The 27,837-nt window shown below is 39.5% G+C and overlaps 1 protein-coding gene and 1 long non-coding RNA gene across 2 annotated transcripts; one reads left to right on the top strand and one right to left on the bottom strand.

Moving 5' to 3' along the window:
- Nucleotides 1-45: 45 nt before the first annotated feature.
- Nucleotides 46-12,440, top strand: LOC138924107 (uncharacterized). Its single transcript, XR_011438751.1, has 2 exons — nt 46-269; nt 10,874-12,440. It is a non-coding gene; the product is annotated as an uncharacterized lncRNA (long non-coding RNA).
- Nucleotides 12,282-27,833, bottom strand: BCAS2 (BCAS2 pre-mRNA processing factor). Its single transcript, XM_001499911.7, has 7 exons — nt 26,757-27,833; nt 26,556-26,648; nt 23,715-23,785; nt 18,632-18,793; nt 14,871-14,921; nt 14,162-14,242; nt 12,282-12,800 (listed from the first exon to the last, which is right to left on the bottom strand). Exons 1-7 carry the CDS (start codon nt 26,847-26,849, stop codon nt 12,674-12,676), a joined length of 678 nt encoding a protein of 225 aa, XP_001499961.1. The 5' UTR covers nt 26,850-27,833; the 3' UTR covers nt 12,282-12,673.
- Between the last annotated feature and the right edge of the window lie 4 nt (nt 27,834-27,837).

The raw sequence follows: 27,837 nt of genomic DNA, 5'->3' as shown, positions 1-27,837 counted from the left end.
TCATAGGAGGTAACATCACCTCTACTGGACTCTCTGACATATGCCATTGGAGTCCTGAACTGTCTTATAAAAAGTCTGGCTACTCTCAAGCCACCATGCCAGAGAGAACACGAAGACATAGAAGGAGAGAGGTGCCAAAGGATTCCTGAATGTTCCAGCTCCCAGTTGTTTGAGTCACCCCAGCCAAGGTGTCAGGTGTGAGTGAAGAATCCATTGAGAGGACACTAGTCCCAGCCACCATCTGACCACAACTGTAAGAGAAACCCTGAGTGAGTATTCTCTACCTGAGCCCCGTCAATTCCCAGAACTGTGAAAGACAATAAAAATAAATGCTTGCTATTGTTTTATACAACTAAGTTTTGGGTGGCAGTAATATTGGATTGGAACAGAAGGATAGGAGAAAGGCAGGGAGAAGGGGCAGAAGGGGCAGGGGAAGAAGAGAAAGAAAGTATAAGTTTTTATAAAAAATAAATTTTAGAGAGGTTTCAAGATGATGGTGTAGGTGGACTCTGAACTTGCCTCCCCCCATGGACACAACAAATTTACAACTACTGTGGGAACAATCACCCCTGAGAGAGAACTGAAAACTGGATAAAAAGAACTCCTGCGGGGCTGGCCTGGTGGTGTTGTGGTTAAGATTGTGTGCTCCACTTGAGCTGCCTGGGGTTTGCTGGTTTGGAACCCAGGTGTGGACCTACACATCACTTGTCAAGCCATGCTGTGGCAGGCATCCGACAAATAAAGTAGAAGAAAATGGGCATAGATGTTAGCTCAGGGCCAAACTTCCTCAGCAAAAAGAGGAGGATTGGCAGTGGGTATTACCTCAGGGCTAATCTTCCTAAGAAAAATGAACCCCTGCAATAAGGGACAGTCCTGACCGAGGTGGAAGAGGCAGAAATCTGGAGAGAAAAAGAGCCACCTTCCCAAGCTGCAGTGGTTCATGGCCAGCTGGGAGCAATCCTAAGGCACTCAGCCTTCCCTGGAGGACAAGGGGAACTGAGCAGGGGAGCATTACTGCTATAAGCATCCTTTGGACTCAGCACAACTGAGATGTGAGTCTCATAATAGCCAGCTTTGCTGGCTACTGACAACAATGGGAAATAGGCCCAGAAAAGCTATCAGACATAAGGTAGGAAAAAAGCCAGATTTTAAAGGACCCATGCACAAATTCACGCATTTCAGAAAGCAACCTAAAATCACCAGAAAGAAAGGTACACAGTCCTTTGGTAAAAAGAGACTCCCCTGATAGGCTCCAGGTGCATCTTGCTGAGAGGTGAGACCTCTCCAGGGACTGAGACATTGGTGGCAGCCCTTACTGTGACCACTTAGTAGAGGTGTGCTGATACAGACACTGGCAGATGCCATTTGAGTTCTTCCCCTGGACTTTTAGCTCAGGGTCTACCCACCCAATACAGTACTGATTTAATCCAGCTCAGCCAGGACAGGCAGCCTCCCTAGGAAATGGCCCCACCCAACAGCAAGCCTTTAGGGCAACTTGTGGGCCTCCTTAGGCTGGGTGCCCGGATCCTCTGTAGCTGGGCAAGTGGGTCTGCCTCTTTGGGGCAGGGTATGCACGAGGAGTGGGTGGAGTGTGTGGGACATTGGTGGAGTGTGTGGGGCCTCTGCAGTGGGGTGATTTGGTCTGCTTCAGGGGGTCAGGGTGTGCGCACAGGGCAGGACTCTGTTGATGGTGTGTGTGGCCCTGTGGGTGGTGGAGCTTTTCAGCTACAGAAGACTTGTACTTCTCAAACAGTCACACAGGGGATCCTTTCCACCTTCCAAAGCCTGAAACAATTGGGTGATCCTGTGCTTGGGGCCAGTCCCACTCAGCTGCAATCCTGAGAGAGCTGACAAGAACCTTGCAGCCCAGAGGCCTAAAACAATTGTAAGCCCCTGAGCCTAGCAACCAGCCACACTGGGTGCCTACTCATTTAACAGAAAAACTGCAACAGGAATGTGCTATTAGACCTTGAAGCCAACTGTGCTGAGGCTCCCCATGCCCAAAAAGTGACCGAAGGGTCCATAGCAGCCACATGCAGCTGAGCATTACAACCAGCTGGTTAGGCAGACAGCCTAGCCTCCCCAGGCACCTGCAGCAAGAGCAACCCTGCCACAACAGAAGAACACATGTAGCCCACACAAGAGTCACTCCTGGAACATTTGGAACTGGTGATGAGAGGGAAGAATACTACTGGGCCTCATAAGGCATCTCTTATATAAGGCCACCTCTCCAAGATCTGGAGACATAGCTGACTCACCTAATACATAGAGATAAGCACAGAGAAAGAGGCAAAATGAAGAGGCAAAGGAATATGTTCCAAGTAAGGGAACAGGAACAACCCCTGAAAAAGAACTAAATGAAACAGAAATAAACCATCTACCTGACAAAGAGTTCGAAAAAAGTCATGAGGATGCTCACTGATCTTGGGAGAAGAGTGGATGGATGCAACGAGAACGTCAACAAAGAATTGGAAAATATAAAAAAGAACCAATCAGAAATGAAGAATACAATACTGGAAATGAAAAATTCACTAGAGGGACTAGATAGCAGAGTAGATGATACAAAAGAATGGATCAGTGAACTGGACAAAAGACTAGAGGGAATCACCCAAACTGAACAGATAAAATAAAAAAAGAGTTTAAAAGAATGAGAACCTCTGAGACAACATCAAGCACACTAACAGTTGTATTGTACGTGTCCCAGAAGGAGAAGAGAGAGACAAAGGGGCAGATAACTATTCAAAGAAATAATAGCCGAGGGCCAGCCCAGTGGCACAGCGGTTGAGTGCATACATTCCACTTCAGCAGCCCAGGGTTCACCGGTTTGGATCCCGGCTGCGGACATGGCACCCTGTGGCAAGCCATGCTGTTGTAGGTGTCCCACATATAAAGTAGAGGAAGATGGGCACAGATGTTAGCTCAGGGCCAGTCTTCCTCAGCAAAAAGAGGAGGATTGGCAGCAGTTGGCTCAGGGCTAATCTTCCTTAAAAAAAAAGAAAAAAGAAATAATAGCTGAAAACTTTCCAGCTACAGAAAGCACAGAGGACACCAAACAAGATAAACCCAAAGAGGCCCAGACCAAGACACATTATAATTAAAATGTCAAGAATTAAAGATAAAGAGAGAATTCTAAAATCCACATGAGAAATGCAACAAGTTACATACAAAGGAAAGCCCATTAGGCTATCAGCTGACTTCTCAGCAGAAACCTTACAGGCTAGAAGGGAGTAGCACAATATATTTAAAGTTCTGAAAGGAAAAAACCTACAGCCAAGAATACTCTACCAGGCAAGGTTATCATTGAGAATGGAAGGAGAGATAAAGGGTTTTCCATAAAACCAAAAATTGAAGGGGTTTATCACCAAGAAACCAGTTTCACAAGAAATGATAAAGGGACTTAGGTAATTGGGAAAGAGAAGACCACAAATAGGAATAAGAAAATCATCAAAGAAAAAAAGGCAATAAAATCACTGGTAAAGGCAAAAATACAGGAAATGTAGAAGATCAACCACCTATGAAGACAATATGAAGGTCAAAGACAAAAGTACTAAAATTGCCTATTTCCATGCTAAGAGGGCAATGGATACACACACACAAATAAGAGGCTAGATATGATATCAAAAACATAAAATGTTGGAAGAAGGGAGTAAAAGAATAGAGCTTTTAGAAAGAGGTCAAACTAAAGAGACCATCAACTTAATATAGATTGCTATACACATATTTTATTATATATGAACCTCATGGTACTGATAAACCAAAAACCTATAATACACAAAAAATTAAGAGAAAGGAACCCAAACATAATACAAAAGAAATTAAACCACAAGGGAAGAGAGCAAGAGAAGAAGAAAGGAATGGAGAATAACTACTAAAACATGCAGAAAAAAGTAACAAAATGGTAATAAGTACATACTTATCAATAGCTACTTTAAATGTCAATGACTAAATGCTCCAATCAAAAGGCATAGGGTGGCTGATTTGATCAAAAAATAAGACCCATATATATGCTATATACAAGAGACACACTTCAGACCTAAAGGCGCTCACAAGCTGAAAGTTAAGGAACGGAAAAAGATAATCCATGCAAATAGCAATGAAAAGAAAGCTAGGGTAGCAATACTCATATCAGACAAAATAGACTTTAAAAACAAAAACTGTAACAAGAGACAAAGAAGGACACCACACAATGATAAAGGGAACAATCCAACAAGAGAATTTAACAATTGTAAATATCTATGCACCCAACATAAGAGCACCTAAATAGATAAAGCAATTATTAACAGACAGAAAAGGAGAAACAGACAGTAACACAATAATAGTAGGGGACTTTAACACTGCTCTTACACCAATGGATAGATCCTCCAAACAGAAGATCAATAAGGAAACATTGGCCTTAAACGACACATTAGACTAGATGGACTTAATAGATATATACAGAACATTCTATCTGAAAACCACAGAATATATATTCTTTTCAAATGCACATAGAACATTCTCCAAGACTGATCACATAGTAGGCCACAAAATAATTCTCAATAAACTTAAGACTACTGAAATAATACCAAGCATCTTTTCTGACCACAAAGGTATGAAACTAGAAATCAACTATAGGAAGAAAATCAGAAAAGCCACAAAAATGTAGAGATTAAACAAAACGCAACTGAACAATGATTAGGTCCATGAAGAAATCAAACGAGAAATAAAAAAATATCTGAAGAAAAATGAAAATATGACATGCCAAAATTTATGGAATACAGTAAAAGCAGTTCTAAGAGAGAAGTTTATAGCAGTACAGGCCTACCTCAACAAACAAGAGAAATCTCAAATAAACAATCTAACAGTACACCTAAAGGAACTGGAAAAAGAAGAACAAACAAAGCCAAAAATCAGTAGAAGGAAGGAAATAATAAAAATAGGAGCAAAAATAAATGAAATAGAGAATAAAATATAATAGGAAAAAATCAATGAAACAAAGAGCTGATTTTTTGAAAAAGATAAACAAAATTAACTAACCTTTAGCTAGACTCTCCAAGAAAAAGAGACAAGGCTCAAATAAATAAAATCAGAAATGAAAGGAGAAATTACAATGGATGCTTTAGAAATACACAAGAATATGAGAGAATACTATGAAAAGCTACATGCCAACAAATTGGATAATCTAGAAGAAATGGATAAATTCTTAGAATCATACAACTTCCAGAACTGAATGAAGAAGAAATAGAGTATTTGAATAGACCAATCACCAGTAAGGAGATCAAAACAGTAATAAAAAACCTCCCAAAAAACAAAAGTCCAGGACCAGACGGCTTCCCTGCAGAAGTCTATCAAACATTCAAAGAAGATTTAATACCCATCCTTCTTAAACTCTTTCAAAAATTTTAAGAGGAGGAGAAGCTTCCTAACTCATTCTATGAAGCTAGCATAACCCTCATACCAAAACCAGACAAGGACAACACCAAAAAAGAAAGTTACAGGCCAATATCACTGGTGAACATTGATGCAAAAATCCTCAACAAAATACTAGCAAATCGAATACAATGATACATTAAAAAGATCAACACTTGGGTCCTGCCCAGTGGCACAGTGGTTAAGTTTACACGTTCCACTTCAGTGGCCCAGCGTTCGCTGGTTGGGATCCCAGGTGCGGACATGGCACCGCTTGGCAGACTATGCTGTGGTAGTCGTCCCACATATAAAGTAGAGGAAGATGGGCATGGATATTAGCTCAGGGCCAGCCTTCCTCAGCAAAAAGAAGAGGATTGGCAGCAGATGTTAGCTCAGGGCTAAATGTCCTCAAAAAAAAAAAAAAAAAAAAAAGATCAACACCAATGATCAAGTTGAAAATATTCCAGGGATGCAGAGATGGTTCAACATCCACAAATCAATTGTGATATACCACACTAACAAAATGAAGAATAAAAATCACATACCTCTCAATAGATGCAGAGAAAGCATTTGATAAAATACAGCATCCATTTTTGATAAAAACTCTGAATAAAATGGATATAGAAGGAAAGGACCTCAACATAATAAAGGACATACATGACAAACCCACAGCTAATATCATACTCAATGGAGAGAAAATGAAAGCTATCTCTCTAAGAACAGGAACCAGACAAGGATATCCACTTTCACCACTCTTATTTAACATTGTATTGGAAGACCTAGCCAGAGCAATCACGCAAGAAAAAAAATAATAAAAGTGATCCAAATTGGAAAGGAAGAAGTAAAACTGTCACTATGCTCAGATGACATGATTTTATATATAGAAAACTCTAAAGAATCCACCAAAAAACTTTTATAAATAATAAACAAATATGGTAATGTTGCAGGATACAAAATCAACATACAAAAATCAGTTGTGTTTCTATACACTAACAACAAGGTAGCATAAAGAGAAATTAAGAATACCATCCCACTTATAACTGCAACAAAAAGCATAAAATACCTAGGAACAAACTTAACCAAAGAGATGAAAGTTCTGTACGCTGAAAACCAGAAAACATTGTTGAAAGAAAATGAAGAAGACACAAAGAAATGGAAAGATATTCAGTGCTCTTGGATTGGAAGAATTAACATAGTTAAAATGTCCATACTTCCTAAAGCAAACTACAGATTCAACGCAATCCCTATCAAAGTTCCAACAACATTTTTCACAGAAATAGAACAAAGAATCCTAAAATTTTTATGGAACAACAAAAGACCCCGAATAGCCAAAGGAAACCTGAGAAAAAAGAACAAAGTTGGAGGTATCACACACCTTGATTTCAAAACATACTACACAACTATAGTAACCAAACAGCATGGTACTGGCACAAAAATAGACATACAGATCAATGGAACAGAATTGAGAGCCCAGAAATAAACCCACACATCTGTGGACAGCTAATTTTCCACAAGGGAGCCAAAAACATACAACGGAGAAAGGGAAGTCTCTTCAATAAACGGTGTTGGGAAAACTGGACAGCCACATGCAAAAGAATGAAAGTAAACCACCATCTTACAGCATGCACAAAAATCAACTCAAAATGGATTAAAGACTTGAATGTAAGACCTGAAACCATGAAACTTCTAGAAGAAAACATAGGCAGTACCTTCTTCAACACTTATCTTAGCCTATTTTCAAGCACCACGTTTGATCAGGCAAGGGAAACAATATAAAAAATAAACACGTGGGACTACATCAAACTAAAAAGCTTCTGCACAGCAAAGCAAACTATCAATAAAATGAAAAGACAGCCTAACAATTGGGAGAAGATATTTGCAAGCCATATATCTGATAAGGGGTTAATATCCAAAATATATAAAGAACTCATACATCTCAACAACAGGAAAAACTAACAACCCAATAAAAAAATAGGCAAAAGAATTGAACAAACATTTCTCCAAAAAAGAATACAGGCCAACAGGCACATGGAAGGATGTTCAACATCATTAACTATCAGGCAAATGCAAAGCAAAACTACAATGAGATATCACCTCACTCCTGTCAGAATGGCTGTAATTAACAAGATAGGAAACAACAGTGTTGGAGAGGATGTGGAGAGAAGGGAAACTTCACACACTGTTAGTGGGAATGCAAACTGGTGCAGCCACTGAGGAAAACAGTATGGAGATTCCTCAAAAAATTAAGAATAGGACTACCATACCACCCAGCTATTCCACTGCTGAGTATTTATCCAAAGAACATGAAAACACAAATGCGTGAGCATACGTTCACCCCTATGTTCATTGCAGCATTATTCACAATAGCCAAGACCTGTAAACAATCTAAGCGCCTATCAAGGGACAAATGGATAAAGAAGATGTGGTATATATACACAATGGAATATTACTCAGCCATAAGAAATGATGAACTCCGGCCATTTGTGACAACATGGATGGACCTTGAGGATATTGTGCTAAGTGAAATAAGTCAGAGGAAGAAAGTCAAATACCATATGATCTCACTCATAAGTAGAAGAGAAAAACAACAACAAACAATCACACAGAGACAGAGACTGGATTGGTGGTTACCGGAGGGGAGGTAGGGAGCAGGGAGAGCAGAAGGGATGATTAGGCACATGTGTGTGGTGATGGATTGTAATTAGTCTCTGGGTGGTGAACATGACGACGATTCCTACACAGGAATCGAAATATAATGATGCACACCTGAGATTTTTATAATCAATGTTACTGCAATAAAAAAAAATTGACATCAGAGGAAAGAGTGACCTAAACAGAAATTTATCATATAAACAGCACAGACTAAAAGCTAAAAAATTGGCCCTGAGGACCTGTATTGTTATCCACTGCTGTGCAATAAATTATCCTTCAATTCAAAAAAGAAAAAGAACAAAACCAAAAAATAAATAAATACATTTAAAAAAATTACAAGGGGTAATGTGATTAAAATATGTAAGGAAAATTAACAAACATGCCAGTAAAGTTGATGGTAACTGGGAGATTTCTTTCACCTGGACTAGGAAGCTCAAATTTTCTTGAAATTGATAGATAAGGGTGACTATTTCACTCTTATCTTTGTCCAGTATTTTCCCTTGTAGAGATCCCAAACCAAACTGTATATTGTGAGATAAACATTGTAAAAATCAAGCATTTTTCTGCATATAATATTAAATTTCCTTAGAAAAAAAGATCTGTAAATTTTATCTTGAGGGCCTTAAGTTAGAATGGTTTATGTTGCAATTGATAGAAAATCCAACTCAAAGTGACTCGCAAAGTAGGCAATTTATTGACTCACAATATTGAAGATCTAGCGGTGGGGCTGACTAACCTGTCGCAGCACTTCATCCAACATCATGCAGACTTGTTTTCTCTTAGCTCTTTTGGGGCCATCCTCAAACTTTACGTAGATATTTATGAACAAGAGAGGAAGCTCAATCAATGGGACAAAATTTCATGAGTATGATCGGTCTTATATGGCGATTTGTCATTTACTAGAACCATTACTTTCTACAGAGTAATACACTTTGAGCCTGGCACACCAAACTCACCCAGGCCAAGGGAATATGCACGCTTCGCAAGTTGGTCACTACAGTAGACTAGGATTTACCAGCAAAATAGTACAACAGAGTGAAGAAGACTCTGAGGGAACATCACTGAAGAGACAGGAGTTTGGCAAGGGGCAGGGAGTACCTGAAGTTGTCTCTCAGGCACGCACGGAGGAGAAGACATAATTTTCTTGGGGCTGAGTAGAAGGTGCAGCAAAATGGATTAGGCAAGCGTGGGATGAGTCCCTCCTATGGGGGAAATAATGTAATTTAAAAAAATAAATCAAAAGATTGCAACATTTGGTGCTCATGGCACTTCCTGGTTATGACCTTGGTCACTTCAAGTTATGATGTTAAACCAGCAACTCTGCTCCCAAGGTGGTATTCGCTTTCTTCCATTATGAAAGACTTGAGAAGCATTGTTGTAGCACTTCACCTTATGCCCTCCTCCAATAATAGGCTTTGATGTTGGTTAGTTTTTATTTCATAATCGTAAACTTAACCCTGCAATCTAGCTAGACTTGGTATAGGAAAACATGGAACCCAAAGAACTGCAGTGAGAGCCCAAAGATTATAGGAGACTACGAACAGATGGGGGTGGAGGGGTGCTCTCCTGGTGGTTAAGATCAAACATGAGTCAAATTTATTATAGTAGTCCAATGTGGTGACTTGCTGGGCTTGCCATTCCTGAACCCGAAATGCTCCATGATTTCCACAATATTCAAGCCCTCTTTTGGCTTGCCAAAGACCACAGGCTTTCCATCCAACCACTCAGTCTGGCAGTACAGATGAAAAACTGGGAATAGGCTTCTTAATTCAACAAAGATATAGCTCAGCTAAGGCTGAATCTGGTTGGGGAGAAGGGAGAGAGTGGATAGAGGGTGTTGGGAATTGATGTGACAGAAGAGTCATGTCTACTGGGGGAGGGACCATTCTCGCATTACAGACCCCCTTGAGAAGCTGATATAAATTCTACTAAAAATACACGCACACATGCAAAATCTCACACGATTTGAAGTTCATGATATCCTTGAAGCCACTCATAGATCTCTAGCCAGTTAAGAATATTTAGTGCACAAACTTTCAGGTATTTAGTCACATGAGGGAAAGTTACTTCCTTTTGTATATAAATTCCTATGAAAGTTTAGAAAGTGAGAAGTAAAAATGGGGGAGGAGAGGAGAAAGATGCTGTTTCCAGAAAGCCATAACATAGAAAAATCCTAAATCACGCTAGTACTTTTTCCCTTGAGTGTGGATAACTTTGAGAAGTCTATTATCAACCCCAGTCTTAAACAAAAAATCTGTTAAGAGAAAACTAAAATGTAATTTTCCCCCCTTTCATCATAAAGAAATATGTAGCAAGGATTATCCTCAACAGTGTTAACATACTATTGAACTTCCCCCAGGATTTAGACCATTGGAATGCATTTTGGATGCCAATTCTAAATCTTCAAAGACTTTTTAACTTCATCACCTTTTTTGACAATGTTACCTAAGCATTTAATACATTTCTCTAGTTTATTTTCCTCTGTAATTGAGCAGTCAGTCAACAGCTCAAGACCATTGAGCTTCCATCTGAGGTTAAAGATTTGTCAGTTTCAGCATATCTCATATATCCATTTCCCAGTGATTTTTACTTAAAAAAGGGCAATACAGAAAATATTCAATAAATTATAAATTCTGTTATACAAAAGATGGGCAAAACTGAACTGCTGGATGGCATCAGCTCCACCTGACAGTAATGTGAAATATTTGTCAGCTCATGTATGAAACTCCACACTTAATGTGTAGAGAGGGCATGAGTGTCAAAATACACAAAATTTTAAAACGATATTTTTTTTTCCTGACAAATCCTTTATTTCTCCACATTTCTTTCTTTATAGAATAATTTCATCATCAGGCTCTAGAAGAAGCTGCTTGGGTTCAAGTTCCTCAGCATTATTTTGAAGCAAAGCCCAAACATCAGCGTCAATTTATCCACAAATACTTCATTGTATACCTTTAAAGATAAGGGAGACTTTTCCAAACGCAGCCATCATGTCATTCATTATCATATCTAAAATATTAACAATCCCTTAATATCATCAAATAAGTAGTGTTCAAACGTCTGATTGTCTTGTACATTTGGACAAGATTGGCATAAGACTTGTACAAACTAAACACTAAGTTTAGTTTGAATCAGGATTCAAATAAGAATCAGAGATTGTAGTCGACTGTGTTTAAGACGATTTTTAAAAAATCATAAATAGGGTCACATCACACAAATTGTTCTGTAACCTGTTTTCCTAAACATGTACCTTCAAAAGCACTGACCCGTGATGTCATATGTCAATCATATCTCAAAAACAAACACAAAAAAAGCACTGACCAGGGCCGGCCCCGTGGCTGAGTGGTTAAGTTTGCGAGCTCCACTGCAGGCTGCCCAGTGTTTCATTGGTTCGTATCCTGGGTGCAGACATGGCACCGCTCATTGAGCCACGCTGAGGCGGCATCCCACATGCCACAACTAAGAATATACAACTATGTACTGGGGGGCTTTGGAGAGTAAAAGGAAAAAAATAAAATCTTTAAAACAAAAAAACAACGCACTGACCATTATTATTATAGGTTTAAAAAATTCTAGGTTTAATTTGTATTATTAATGCTAAACATTTTTTTTTCTGGCGGAGTATTCACCTCTCAATTTGTAAAAGGTCTTTGTGTATAAAGACTATTCTTTAACGAGTTGCAAATATATCTTCTGATTTGGGTAGGAATCTTTTGTATTTTTTAATTCCTTACAAGTAGAGGGGTAAGAACACAACTCTGGTGCTACACTATTGGGTTCAAAACCTGGATGACACTTTGAAGCGATAAAACTGTGGCAGGTTAATCAGCGCCTGTTAGATGTATGTGTATGGACAACAGTAACTACTTCCTAAGGTTTTTGTGAGGATCAAATGATTTTTTTATTCATATAAGTTTAGTTCATCTACCTAAAGTACTTAGAACAGTGCTCAGCACATATTAAGCTTTACGCAACTGTTACCTATGATTATGACGACGTATATGGAGTGACTGTATTTCTGCAGTCTTGTTTGGTAATCAAGAATTTGTTGGGGCTGGCCCCAGGTGTAGCAGTTAAGTTCGGTGCGCTCGGCTTCAGTGGGCTGGGTTTGCGGATTTGGATCCCGGGCATGGACTTACACCACTTGTCAGCCATACGTGGTGTCAACCCATATACAAAATAGAGAGAGACTGGCACAAATGTTAGCTCAGGGAGAATCTTCCTCAACAACAACACAAACGAAGTTGTTTAGAACTACTTCTTTATTTGAAAAATACATAAACCAAAAGTTTCCAACTTCTCGTACATGTCGAAAACTTTGAATAAAGATCTCTTGGATATAAAATATGGTCTAAATGCCTCAAAATTAATTCTATGATATGATATGATTCTAAAATCATACATATTTTGAAAGCCTGAAGTTTTTTTAATGGCAAAAAAACAGTACCACTAAGTTGAAATTTTTTATTTTGCTAAAATGTATGAACAGAACATAACAGTCCACATTTTATGGTTTCCAAACATTTCACCATTGATGATTTCCATAAGATGCTGTTGTCCTTAATAGTTCAGATGCCTGATCTTCTGTGAAAGCCCAACTTGCCTTCCCTTCTACCCATCAAATTAATTTGTCTTTTCAGAAGTCTTGCCGGATATTTTCTTTGTTTGCCTCTCCATGTTGCTGCTTAATTTGAAAGATTTCATTTTCTAACTGCACAATAGTCCTTTCAATCTCATAATTCTTACTGACGAGGGATACCCAACTAGAAAAAAAAAAAAAAAAAGGAAAAATTACTCAATGTAAAATTTCTCTTAGAAGATTTTATCTTATATACATTTTCAGCCAGGACATAATGGTAACCTTCACTTTTAACTTTCCATTTAAGAAAACTGAGGCATAATTGGGGGAAAGTAAGTAAAGGGTACATGGGACCTTTCTATTATTTCTTGTAATTGCTTGAGAATCTACAATTATCTCAAAATAAAAAGTTTAATCAAAAAAACCAAGCAAATTGTAAAGAGTGGAAGAGACAGGAAAGAGTAATGGAAGATATTATTTAATTGAATTAATAGAAAAAGAGGGAAAATAGGGCAGAGACAATAGTTAAAGAAAAATGGTGGAGGGAGCTGGCCCTGTGGCCAAGCAGTTAAGTTTGCACACTCTGCTTTGGCGGCCCAGGGTTTTGCCGGTTCCGATCCTGGGTGCTGACATGGCACTGCTCATCAGGCCACGCTGAGGTAGCATCCCACATGCCACAACTAGAGGGACCCACAACTAGAATATACAACTATGTACCAGGGGGATGTGGGGAGAAAAAAGCAGGGGTGGGGGGGAAAGGAGATTGGCAACAGTTGTTAGCTCAGGTGCCAATCTTTTAAAAAAAAAAAAGAAAGAAAAATGGAGAAATTTCTGCAACTGATAAGAAAAATACTATAGACTTTAAGGAGCCTTCCCCTTCCTCCACAAAAAAATCTCTAGGACAAATGAAAACACACATGTATATTCAGAAGATAAGAGCTTGAAGAAAAATGTGAGAAAATGCATTATAGATTGATAGCATGGGAAACATGGAGGTGGAAAGGAAGGTGGAATAAGAAGAATGATATGGGTGATGAGAGAGGGAAGGTAGAGAAATAGCAAAGCAAAAAAGAAAAGAGAAATGACACAAAAATTCATGATTATATTTAGGTATTTGTATAAACTTATTTGCGTACATGAAGAACATTTTAAAAATAAAATATATAAACAAAGGGGAAAGAAAACTGGGACACAAATTATCAAGAAAGTATGGAATCTCCCTCCTGCAAGAGTTAAAAAATAGACTTTTTTTTTCCTTTTAAAAAGGAATATAGGTAGAATCCTATTCAGAAGAGAAACAGTGGACTGAAAACAGGGCGCTCTAAAACCAGAATCAATTAGCAGCGGTTCAGTTTTCGCTGATAACTCTCTTACTGCCTTCCAAGCCCACAGGTCAGAAAGAGGCAGGGCAATGAAGAGCAGGATTCAGAAAACAGCCTTCTTTGACACTTGTGGCATTTGAATACTGTTTAAATCATACTGTTGAATCTTGACCTTAAAAAGTGCTAAACAATTTAAAAGATAATGGAATTGTAAATAACTCACGTTGACTCCATTTCTCTTAATTTAGATCCAGCTGTGAGCTGCATGTTCTTTCGCTGCCAGTTTAAATCTTGATTATGTTTCCTGTAAAAAATTATTTATACAACGCACCTAGATTTTATAAGATTAAAATCAACAGAAAAATCTAAAATCAATATAATACATCTTTAATTCCTTGAGAACAAGAGATATATGCAGTCATAGAGTAATTCCAGGAATTAACATTCTTCTAATTATCTTTCAACTACAAATTTCATAAAACAAGCTCACTGTGAAAAATTAAACACGCACATAAACAGATTAAAAATTGCAAGCCCCTCCTCCCACGTGCTGCTTCTTCTCCTTACTAACTGCGGCTTAGTTTTGGGAGGTGTCGTTCCAGACTCTTTCCTACACCACGTGCATATAGAGATTAGTTTTTTCACATAAATGAGATTATACATATTATTCTGCAACTTTTCCCTCTTCTAAAAGTGCCTTTTCAATGTCTGCAGTCTTACAAATTGCAAATGACCTGGTAGAGATGTTTTCAGACCTCAGGTCATTTCTCCCCAACTCAAGTAAGGCAAACCCAACAAGAGATGCTGGATAAAGCGTGGAGCAACTGTTTACTCTCATATGACTATAAAACAGTGGTTCCTTTTTTGTCTCACTCTATTTATCAAGGGTTCACCTAAACTTTATGCTAAAATAAGAGGAAAATACAATTTACCTTAACTTCTGGAGCTCTTTCTGTGCATGTTCAATCATATGAACTAGATTTCTAAGGAAGGAAAAGAGGAAAGTCAAATTAAGTACATTAAAATCTACCAGAACCAAGTAAAAGTGAACTATCTAGTTGATACAAGGTCAAGTTTTTCTGCTAAAAATAGTTAATTTTATTGAGCTCTCTGTGCCAAAAACAATGTTAGACACTCTATAAACATTAGCTAACTTAATTCTCAGAGGTAGGGTGTGATTATTCCTATTTCACATGTGAGGAAACTAAGCTTAGACAGATTCAGTAACTTGGTCAAGGTAACATAGTCCGAACTGAATTCTATTTCAGGTCTTTAAAACCCTCGAGCCCAAGCAGTTTACTGATACTCTGATTTTGTGTACTTACGTCACTTCTTAAACTGTCATCACTTCTTTTCCATGGAAAATATCTGATATGAGTACACTCATTTAAATCCTTTTCATCTCTATATTTCTATATCTACATTTATCTTGTTATTGTCCCCTTCCTGTCCACTGCTAACTAGAGAGAGAAGAAAACAAAACTGTTGTGGAAGGTTGGGATTCAGATTCAAGTCCAAGTCAGTCTAACTAGCACAGGGGGGAAGTTGAGTGAAACAGAGTATACCATGTGATTATTATTAGAGAAGTGATTCAAGGGTTGATTTCAATCTCTCTTTTTCTTTTTTGCCGAGGAAGATGAGCTCTGAGCTAACATCTGTGCCAATCTTCCGCCACTTTATATCTGCGTCACTGCCACAGCATGGCTGACGAGTGGTACAGGTTCACAGCCAGGATCCAAACCCACGAACCTGGATTGCTGAAGTGGAGTGTGCCACACTTAACCACAATGCCACGGGGCAGGCCCCCTCCTTTTAAAAATATATATATAAAAAATAAATAACAGCTTTACTGATTTCCTCTAAGGCAGCAGAGAATCACCTGTAGGGTACATTTCAATCACACTGGCCCTACTATGATCTCACTCTAGATCCAAAATCATTTCCTGACTTTTGTGACTCAAATTTCCTGCTGCTCGCCTGAGTTTTTCTCCTATCTTTACTGACTGATTTCTTCACTAACTGCAATTCTCTCTAGATTTGGTCTTCTTCACACAGCTGTGCCTCTCCAAGCTTTCCTTCAGCTCTTCTCACTTTCCTTGACTTCAGCAATCACTCTATGCTGAGGTTAACCAAGCTTAGTACTCTATTCCTGACCTCTGACCATCAACAGGGAGCTTTTCTTCGCATTACCTCTTCCTGAAAGCCCAATTTATTTGTTGTCTTCTCCCTTCTTCCACCCTTCCCCTTAAGTATACAGGTCCCTCCTAAGTATTCTGAACATTTTTCTATTAAAACTTACTGCATTGTATCATGGGAATCAGAAGTCTTGGGTTCTAGTCCACACTCTGCCCTAAACAGCTGTGTCCTTGGATGAGTCATTTGACATCACTGGGGCTGAGCCTAGTTATTGTAAAATTGGGGGCTGACCCTGAAGGTTTCCCCTAAGTTCTAAGTACAGAATTTTCTCCTTATTAACAAAATACAAGACTGTACTATTTATTTATTTGTTTTTACTGAAGATGATTTGCCCTGAGCTAACATCTGCTGCCAATCTTCCTCTTTTTGTATGTGAGCTGCTACCACAGCGTGGCCACCGAGAGACAAGTGGTATAGGTCTGCGCCTGGGGACTGAACCTGGGCTGCCAAAGCAGAGGGCACTGAACCCAACTGCTAGGCCACCAGGGCTGGTCCAGGACTGTACTATTTTCTTAGCAGTCCTGCACCAAGACTTGCTTAGAACTAAAAGGTTTCTGCCCAGCATGATTGACACTCTCAAATTCTTTCATGAGGAAAGAAAACTTACTTTGATGAGACATAGTAACCCTCCTCTGGAGAAGCATCCATTGGGTCCGAAGGAGGCAAAACATGCTCAGGGGACAAAATATGCCATTCCAGGAGGAGGTGAAACATGAGTAAAGGCCCAGAGGCAGGGTACATGATAATTATCTGAGAGAGGACTAGTCTGGCTGGAGTGAAAGCCTAAAACTGAAGTATAGCCTTTTGCCTTGAATACCATGTTGAATAGTCTGGACCTTATCTTGCAGGAAATGGGGAATTATTAAAGGTTTCTAGGCAAGTTGAAAGCAATTTATTTTTTTCCCCTGCGTCCACGTTCTCCTCCATTCCTGGCATGTTCCTGCTCTCCTCTAAACATCTAAATCTCACCCCTTTTTAATAACCCTAATTCTGAATGTCCCTTCTCTGGATCTCCGTAGTTTACAGACCACAGCACACAATGCAGCACTTGTCCCCAGGCTGCCAAAAATGGACTACTAATTATTCGGCATAGAATATATTGTCTCTTCAACTAGATAAAGCTTCTTGAGGACAAGGAACACATTTTTCCACTTTGTGAAATACCGACATTTTCTTTGCTTGATCTGTCTCTTAAATTTCTTAATCGCTCTGACCCCATTTTTCCTTTATCCCCCTTGCAACATATTCACAAAAGAAACTGAACTGTTTGTTCTACTGTTTCCCAGATTCTAGATTTTGCCCACTAGATCCTTAGGCGACCATACAAATTTAAAACATAATTCTGAAAATTTGAGAAAAGGTATTTATCATTTGGTGATTTTGCTTTGTTTCAGGAAACACACACTATTAACAGTTTTATGCACATACATGAGGTTCAATGGCCTTTTCTCCTTAAATAATTAACAGAAACTCGGGGGATTTTAGGGCTCAAAGGGGTCACAGAGACCATCTAACTACCGAATTTTACAAATAAGGAAATTGAACCCTGGACAGATAACAAAACATAAAGCTAAAGCTAATTATATGGAACAGAAATAGGAGCTCAGCGGCTTGTTTTGGCACTTTGTTTCTGGGGTTAATTCCCTACTTACAGTCAACTCTCATTTGCAGATTCCATATTTATAAATTTGCCTACTCACTCAAATTTATTTGTAACCCCAAAATCAATACTTGCTGTGTTTTGCGATCATTTGCAGACATGCTCAGAGCAGCAAAAAATTTGAGTTGCTGAATGAGCACATTCCCAGCTGAAGGAGTGGAACAAGGAGACGCTCTGCCTTCTTGTTTCAGGTCTCATACAGAGATAACCAAAGGATGGAGTTTAATTTCCAACTCTGGCAAGTTACTTAACACTTCTGAACTTTGTTTTCTCTTTTACAAAATAAAGAAAATAGTATCTGCCAGAATGAGTTGTTTCCACGATTTAAGATTATAATTCATGTGAGATGTGTATGTGTGTGTATTATATATGTATATACACACATGTATACAGACACACATATCACACATACATATTTCTCCCAGGAGAAATGGTAAAATACTTGCTAATAGTACAGTATTTGCTAATTCGGTATTCAAAGCCACTTTATAGAACAGAACATGCAACTAATGAGAACTGACTGTATAAGCAATCCCCCACATTAATGATCACATTCTACCACATCGGGATTTGTAAATCAGACCTCAGGACTCATTTTATTACAGTATTATACAATAAACATGCTAGTTAGGTTTAGGTCCCCTGAGTACTCTAAACCTTTGAGGTGGGTCTCACAGTGGTGGCCTTTCAAATGGGTTGTAGCTCTAGGACATGATTCCAGCTGAAAGTCCAGCTATACTATTTTTATCCCACTCCCTCTATCCTACTTCCCACATTTTAAAGAAATACCAATGCGGTGGGTGGGATGGGTTAAAAAACAAAAAAAAAGCTTCTTACTCATTATACACTTTCCAGGCGTTGCATCCATGCTGTGACATTAGTTCCAGATTCTCAATTCGAACTGCCTGATGCTCTAACTGGGCCATAGAATTATTTACACATTCTTGCCATGCAGTGATGTCATTTTTCTGACCCGAGGAAGGGGCTGGAAGTTCATATCTGAAATTAAACAATAATAAAACCACATATTCCTCCAAACTTTTATATCCCTCCTCCCAAGAGAACGCCTCACAGGTCTATGCACACTGTAAAAACTACAGAAGACTGAAGATAAGACATAGATCTTACAATAATAGGAAACCTATTTATCCTAAGAAACAATCAATTTACAAATGAGATTTAGCATCATTACGTATAGTAACAAAAAACTGTTCACTTAAATGTGAACTGATTCAGTTAGCTATGGTACAGGCATACCTCATTTTACTGAGCTTTGCTTTATTGTGATTCAGATACTGCGTTTTTCACAAATTGAAGGTTTGTGGCAATTCTGTGTCAAGCAGGTCTATCAGTGCTATTTTTCCAACTGCGTTTGTTCACTTTGTCTGAGTGTGTCGCATTTTGGTAATTCTGGCAATATTTCAAACTTTCCCATTATTATTATATTCATTATGGTGATCTGTGAACAGTGATCTTTGATATTACTATTGTAATTGTTTTAGGGTGCCACAGATTGTGCCCATATAAGACGGCGAACTTAATCAATGTGTGTGTTCTGACTGCTCCACAGAGCACAACCACTCCTTTGTCTCTCTCCCTCTCCTTGGGCCTCCCTATTCCGAGACAAAATAATATTGAAATCAGACCAGTTAATAACCCTACAATGGCCTCTAAGTGTTCAAGTGAAAAGCAGACCCACACATCTCTCGCTTTAAATCAAAAGCTAGAAATGATTAAGCTTAGTGAGGAAGGCATGTCGAAAGCTGACACAAGCTGAGAGCTAGGCTTCTTGTGCCAAACACCTGGACAAGTTGCGAATGCAAAGGCAAGTTCTTAAGGGCAATTAAAAGTGCTACTCCAGTGAACACACAAATAAGAAAGTGAAACAGCCTTATTGCTGATATGGAGAAAGTTTTAGTGGTCTGGATAGAAGATCAAAGCAGCCATAACATTCCCTTAAGCCAAAGCCTAATACAGAGCAAGGTCCTAACTCTCTCCAATTCTATAAAGGCTGAGAGGTGAGGACGCTGCAGAAGAAAAGTGTGAAGCTAGTGGAGGTCGGTTCATGAGGTTTAAGGAGTGAAGCTGTCTCCATAACATAAAAGTGCAAGGCGAAGAGGCCAGTGCCGACACAGGAGCTGCAGCACGTCATCCAGAAGATCTAGCTCAGACAATTAATGAGGGTGGGATACTGAACAACAGATTTTCAATGGAGACAAAACAGCCTTATATTGGAAGATGCCCTCTAGGACTTCAACAGCTAGAGAGGAGATGTCAACGCTTGGCTTCAAAGCTTCAAAGGACAGGCTGAGTCTCTTATTAGGGGCTAAAGCAGTCGGTGACTCTAAGTTGAAGCCAATGTTCATTTACCATTCCCCAAATACTAAGGCCCTAAAGAATTATGCTAATCTACTCTGCCTGTGCTCTACAAATGGAACAATAAAGCCTGGATAACAGCACATTTGTTTACAACATGGTTTACTGAATATTTTAAGCCCACTGTTGAGACCTACTGCTCAGAAAAAAAAATTCCTTTCAAAATATTACTGCTGACAATGCACCTGGTCACCCAAGAGCTCTGACTGATGGAGACATACAAGATTAACGTTCTTTTCAAGCCTGCTAACACAACATCCATTCTGCAGCCCATGGATCAAGGAGTAATTTCAACTTTCGAGACTTAATATTTAAGAAATACATTTCGTAAGGATAGAGCTGCCATAGATAGTGATTCCTCTGATGGATGTGGACAAAGTAAATTGAAAACCTTCTGGAAAGGATTCACCATTCCAGATGCCATTAAGAACATTCATGATTCATGGGAAGAGGTCAAAATGCCAACATTAACAGGGCTTTGCAAGAAGTTGATTCCAGCCTTCGTGGCTGACTTTGAGGGGGGTTCAAGACTTCAGTAGAGGAAGTAACTGCAGATGTGGTGAAAATAACAAGAGAACTAGAATTAGAAGTGGGGCCTGAAGATATGACTGAATTGCTGCAATTTTATGATAAAACTTTAATGGGGGAGGAGTTGCTTCTTATTGATGAGCAAAGAAAAGTGGTTTCTTGAGATGGAATCTACTCCTGGTGAAGATTGTTGCAACGACAAAGGATTCAGAATATGACACAAACTTAGTTGATAAAGCAGCAGGAGGATCTGAGAGGACTGACTCCAATTTTGAAAGTAGTTCTACTGTGGGTAAAATGCCATCAAACAGCATCGAATGCTACAGAGAAATCGTTCATGAAAGGAAGAATCAATCCATGCGGGAAACTTCATTGTTGTCTTATTTAAGAAACTGCCACAGCCACCCCAACCTTCAACCACCACCACCCTGATGAGTCAGCAGCCATCAACACAGATGCAAGACTGTCCACCAGCAAAAAGATTACGACTTGCTGAAGGCTCCAGTTGATGGTCAGCATTTTTCAGCAATAAAATATTTTTACATTAAGGTATGTAATTTTCTTTAGACATAATGCTATTACACATGTAACAGACTGAGTTTAGTGTAAATATAACTTTTACATGCACTGAGAAACAAAAAAAGTCATGTGATTTGCTTTACTGCGATATTTGCTTTATTGCAGTGGTTGAAACAAACCCACTATCTCTCTGAAGTGTGCTTAAAGGATTCTTATATTGGCTATTAAATGACATTACTGAAGAATACTTGGGCCAGCTCGGTGGCACAGCAGTTAAATTCACGCGTTCTGCTTCTCAGGCAGCTTGGGGTTAGCCGGTTCAGATGCGGGGTGTGGACACGGCACCACTGGGCAAACGCCATGCTGTGGTAGGCATCCCACGTATAAAATAGAGGAAGATGGGCATGGATGTTAGCTCAGAGCCAGTCTTCCTCAGCAAAAAGAGGAAGACTGGCAGCAGTTAGCTCAGGGCTGATCTTCGTCAAAAAAAAAAAAAAAAAAAAAAGAATACTTAAAACATTAAGATGTTTGTAATATATTAAGGGGAAAAAATAGAATACAAAAAATTATGCTATAACTTTTATAAAACACACCTACATCCATACACCCTCCCACCCATACACCCACACTCCTCTGGAGAAAAAAAATGGGAAGGGATATAATAATTCTTTTGGACCTCACTCTTATTCTCTCTCTGTATACTACCCAATCCTTAAACACTGCCGATATAGCCAGCAAATCCACTCTTCATAAATCTCAGTTCATTACTGAGTTACTAAAAACTAAGTTTTAATTTCCATTTTAACATTTTTTACTAGATACGTAAAAACTCCAAATTATTCTTATGAAAACTTGAGCGATATGCAACTGGCATCAAGAAATAACGAACTGGGGCCGGCCCCCTGGCTGAGTAGTTAAGTTTGCATGCTCCGCTTAGCTGGCCTGGGATTCAACAGTTCAGATCCCGGGTGTGGATCTACGCACCACCCATCAAGCCATGCTGTGGTGGCATCCCACATAGAAGAACTAGAAGGACCTACAACTAGGATATACAGCTATGTACTGGGGCTTTGGGGAGGAAAAAAAAGATGAGGAAGATTGGCAACAGATGTTAGCTCAGGGCCAGTCTTCCTCACAAAAAAGCATACCATCGGAAAACTATTAGAAATAATCAACAATTACAGCACGTTGCAGGGTACAAAATCAACTAACAAAAATCAGTTGCATTTCTATACTCTAATAACAAATTAACAGGAAGAGAACTCAAGAACACAACCCCATTTACAACTGCAACAAAAAGAATAAAATATCTTGGAACAAATTTAACCAAGGAGGTGAAAGACCTATTCAATGAAAACTATAGGACATTACTGAAAGAAACTGATGATGACATAAAGAAATGGAAAGATATTCCATGCACACAGACTGGAACAATAGACATAGTTAAAATGTCCATACTACAGATTCAAAACAATCCCAATCAGAATCCCAATGACATACTTCAGAGAAATAGAACAAAGACTCCTAAAACTCATACAGGGCAACAAAAGACCACGAATAGCTAAAGCAATCCTGAGAAAAAAGAACAAAGCTGGAGGCATTACAAGCCCTGACTTCAAAATATATTACAAAGCCATAGTAATCAAAACAGCATAGTACTGATACAAAAACAGGCACACAGATCAACGGAACAGAACTGAAAGCCCAGAAATAAAACCACACATCTACGGACAGCTAATCTTGGACAAAGGAGCTAAGAACATACAATGGAGAAAGGAAAGTCTCTTCAATAAATGAGGTTAGGAAAACTGGACAGCCACATGCAAAAGAATGAAAGACCATTATCTCATGCCATACACAAAAATTAACTCAAAAAGGATCCAAACCAGCGAAACTCTGGGCTGCCGAAGCAGAGTACGTGAACTTAACCACTCCGCCACGGGGCCAGCCCCCTATTAAACATGTACTCCGTTACAATTTACCATTCCTTTATTGTTGGGTCTTAAAATATTTTCCATTAAAAAAAATTTTTTTTTAAAGATTGGCACCTGAGCTAACAACTCTTGCCAATCTTCTTTTTTTTTTTTATTCTTCTCCCAAAGCCCCCCAGTATACAGTTGTAGATTCTAGTTGTGAGTGCCTCTGGTTGTGCTATGTGGGATGCTGCCTCATCGTGGCCTGATGAGCGGTGCCATGTCCGCACCCAGGATCCGAACTGGTGAAACCCTGGGCCGCCGAAGAGGAGTGTGCGAACTTAACCACTCGGCCTTGGGGCCGGCCCCTTAAATATGTTCCATTTTTAATTAATGGCACAAAGAATATCTTTGAACATTAACACAGGACTATTTGAACCACTATTACATGAAAAAACAAATACACAAAAACAGATAAAATTTTTTTTTTTTTAACATTTATTTTAACATGGCTACAGCAGTTTTACTGATAAATTAAAGTTAACAATGATTTAAACTCAGATGAACCCAGAAACAGGACTTACCGTTTCATACTGAGCAATTCAATCGGTTGTCGAGCAGCCAGTCTTTCAAATTCATTTCTCACTATGTCGGTCTGATATATGAATCAGAGAAAAACTTATTTCCAAACTCATATCAACAAATTGAAATTGACAATCACCAAATAGGTAGTGAATCTAACCTACTTATTTATACTTTATACGATCCATTGTAAAGAATCATTTCCCTTCCTCCAAGTCCCCTCTGGGTTAAATGATCTCTAGGATCTGGAGAAAACACAGACAGACAGACAGACAGACAGACAGACACACAGACACACACACACACACACACACACACACACCCACATGTAAAGGGGCCCACAGAGAAAAGTATTAATCCTAGATCAGTGGCTCTCAGTCCCAGCTGCAAATGAGAATAAACTGGGAGCTCTGAAAACAATTCCAACCCCAGCCACATCTCACCCCTATCCCCCACTGCCATTTGATTATTCTGAAGTGGGCACTGGGCATGATTATAACTGTTGTTTTTAACCCACCAGTTGATTGTAAAGTGAAGCCAGTGTTGAGAACTAGAGATCTAAGTATTCACTGGGAGTAGGGGAAGAAAAGAGAGGACTTGAACTTAAAATAATTAGCTTTAGGGCTATGAGCCTCAACTTATACTTTCTTTCTGGTCCTGGCTGCTATTTTCACATTTTATTCATTGCAAAGAATTGAGAAGGGGGGGAAGGGGCAAAAGGAACTGGTTCTGCTAGCTGCTCTAACAATTTTACTATTTTCAAAAAAATGTGGTGTAAATTAACTTCTTTAGGTCCAATGTTTTGGTCAATATCTTATTCCATTGGGTTCTGCAGATTTCCCCTCCTGACTATAAACAACTGCTCAAGTGAAATATTCATTTACAGCAATATCTTAGTTATCCCACATAATTTCAATTTTTCAAGGGCTTCAGCTATCTTAACAATTAGACTAAAGAGTAAGCAAAAAAGGCCTTCCAGAAGCCCACATTCTTTGTTTAAAAGTTTTACAGCAACCATCTCTTATTGGAGAAAGCCTTTTTTGGACTATGGCTGAGTTACAAGTAGCTCTAAGAACATGTGATAATCTAGTTTCCTGCAGAAAACCAGGGCCTTCTAGCTAGAAGGCTATGCACAGTGACAAGACAAGGAGTAACAACTAACAATTAGATAAAAAACTATAAAAATGCACTACAAGCAGTCTTGAGCCATGTAACACAGGAGCCCTTACCTAACGCACATGGCCACTAAGTGACAGACCTGGAATTTCAACTTAACTCTCTTCGAAGACTGAGACAACACTGCTAGAGCTAAGTCATGAAAAGAGCTCTAGGTATGTCTGGCACACAGTAAGCATTCATTAAATAAAACTGCCTTAGAAGCTCTTCGTATATTCAACTGATAAATATTTAGGTGCCTACTGTGTGCCAGCCACTGTTCTAAGTGATGAAGATACAGTAGTGAAGAAGACAAAAAAGACCCCTGCCCATGGAGCAGTCTCATCTCAGAGCCTTCCTCAACCATCCTATCTAAACAATCACCCAGTCACTCCAAATCACATCACTACTTTAATTCTCTGTATAGCTTTACTAATAAGCGGATATTCTGTGATTTATTTGTCTGTCTCCACACTCTAGAATATAAACTCCATGAATATGGACCTTGCCCAATATCTGGCATAGAAGAGCCCTTCATAAATAGTTGTTAAATGAATTAATGGAAGAACAGTTTCAAAGGCTGTTTGAACAGAGGTCTTAAGCAAATTAGTTAGCCTCTCTAAGCTAGTTTCCCCTTTAAAAAACTGGGACAAACATATAGTTCACAGGGCTGTTTTTAGGACTGAGATAGTGAGCCCAGTACACTATTAATTTCTATTATAAAAAAAAAATTAGTAACTTCAGTATACTAATTATAAAGAAAGGAAGCATATGTTGTATTTAAGAGAGCTAAAAATGCCCAAACTGGTTAAAATATTTAAGTCTGTGATTGAATGCAGTTATCTGACACTTTCAGAAATCAATCTAATAAGGAAGCATTACTGTGCTCAGTTCTTACTGTGGTAACATCTACATCTGGGTAACAACATTTAGAAAAAGCACGGGAAAATATCATATCATAGGAACATCTCTCTCCTACTTACAATTTAACCAACATTTTTTTCATGTTACTTCAATATAAATACTGCGTTTTAATAACAGAATTCTTTCATAAATAAGTGGTTACCTACAATGGGGGAAAAAGCCCAAACATGTAGGTACTGAAATGCTTAAGAGAATTCATTAATCTAGATACCTTACACTTAAGTTACTTGACTAGACCCTGAATAGCCTCTTGGGTACACTTCTGGGCTACATATTTAAATGGTGTATTACTTAGGTATGGTTTGTCTCGCCAGTCATTCACATACATCCGGTAAATACGTAGGCTTAGATACAACCTCCGCCCTCCAGTGGTTCTCAGAAGCTTAGGTAATCAGACGTACACATTAAAACACCCTAGATCACCTGTTTTAGAATGGACCTTAGAGTATAAAGGATCCCTTTGAGAACTGACGCAAGGAACCTATCTCGGGAAAACGTACAGATTAATTTTTGCATTGTTAGGCAGTTCACAGAGCCCCGGAAAGTCCTCCTTTAGGCGTCGGAGTAAGAACCCCAGCGGAGGCTATCTACCTAGCTGTTTTCAACGGACTGGTAATATCTATACAACAGGGCAAGGAATAGCTAAGCAAGCAATAGTTAAAGCTGGAATTCAAAATTCACTTATACGTGGCTAAGGCGCTCAATCCAAAATAAAGATTCACAGGATCCTGGTGCATATGCTGGGCTCAAGACATCACACTTACTTCAAAAGCAGAATAATCCGGGGCTGTCAGGTAGCTCAGGTAGTTCTTAGTAGGTCGGTATCTGCGAGTTTCCTCCTCCACCAGCGCCGCAGCCTAAGAACGAGAACAGGGCCAGGGTAGAGCCAGCAAATTGTAAGGGGCCTCTTCCAGCACTAAGGGCGAGCGAGCGCTGAGGCAGCAACACAGGCACCGCGAACTCACCGCTTCCCGCACCCCAGGCGCTTCATAACCTTGGTCAAAATACGGCAGCGCGTCCACCACAACCTCTCCGGCCACCAGACCCGTGCCCGCCATTCTCAGGTTCGCATGGGTTTTTTGAGTCTGCGCAAACTCAGGCCCAGTGAATTACGCCTGCGCCCACCACTGACGTAAGCCACGACGCCTGCGCATTGGCTTTGCCACATGCTCAGTTGCTAATGATGAAGGCACGCTCGCCCAGGCGCTAGGAATTGCCCGGCCATTTTGTTTTGGTCGGACGTGACGTCACGTCTTGGTTTTCTGATGTCTGCGGAACGTCTCAATTTCTCGTCCCCGCTTGTTCACCTTTTTCCCTCCGACTGGCAGCAGTTGGGAGAGGAGTTGCGACTTTTGGTTTCCTCCTGGACGCTGCTATCTGGGAGGGGAATCCTTTAAAACTTTGGAGGGAACTGGCTGCAGGATTTGGCGCCGAGGGAGAAACTGGTTTCCCACTTCAGCTTACTCCCCTCACCTTCCGACTTCTCTCCTTAAACTTCACTCCTTTGTGCCGGGCTTCTCTCCCCTTCCACTTCCTTTCTGTACCCCCTCTATTTTTCGTTCTTGGCTCCCTGAGAACCCCTGCATTGGGTAAGTGCAGTTCTTTCACAGACTGTAGAAGTAGGCGTCAGCCTTCAGGTAAAGTTTCGAAGCTCTGGGGTCTGCGTAACGAAAGGAACCAGATCTACCTCCAAGGCGAAATTTGTAACAGCTCACCAACCCTAATTTTAAAAAATCCTGTCATTTTGCCGTCAGGGCGTATGTAAAATACAATCATTTTGCCTTTAAAACTTCCGTTAATAGAGGAGCGCTCGGCACTGCCTCCCAGCCACTCCTGCTGCTGCCGCTGCACTACCTGGTCGGTGGCTCCCAGCTCCCTTTAGGACCAAATAGGGTAGTCGGACTATATACACGCTGTCCGGTTTGCAATCCTAAACCCAGGCTTTGTCTGCCAAGAGCCTGGAAATGTTGGCCAGTATTAAGCCTGGTTAATCTAGGATCGATTTGGGTTATCTTTTAATCTACCATTAGATATATGTGCTGGCTT

The sequence above is a fragment of the Equus caballus genome, chromosome 5 (genome assembly GCF_041296265.1).
Source record: "Equus caballus isolate H_3958 breed thoroughbred chromosome 5, TB-T2T, whole genome shotgun sequence".
NCBI classification, from domain to species: domain Eukaryota; kingdom Metazoa; phylum Chordata; class Mammalia; order Perissodactyla; family Equidae; genus Equus; species Equus caballus.
Note: the sequence above shows the minus strand (reverse complement) of the source record. Positions and strands in the feature narration are given on the sequence as shown.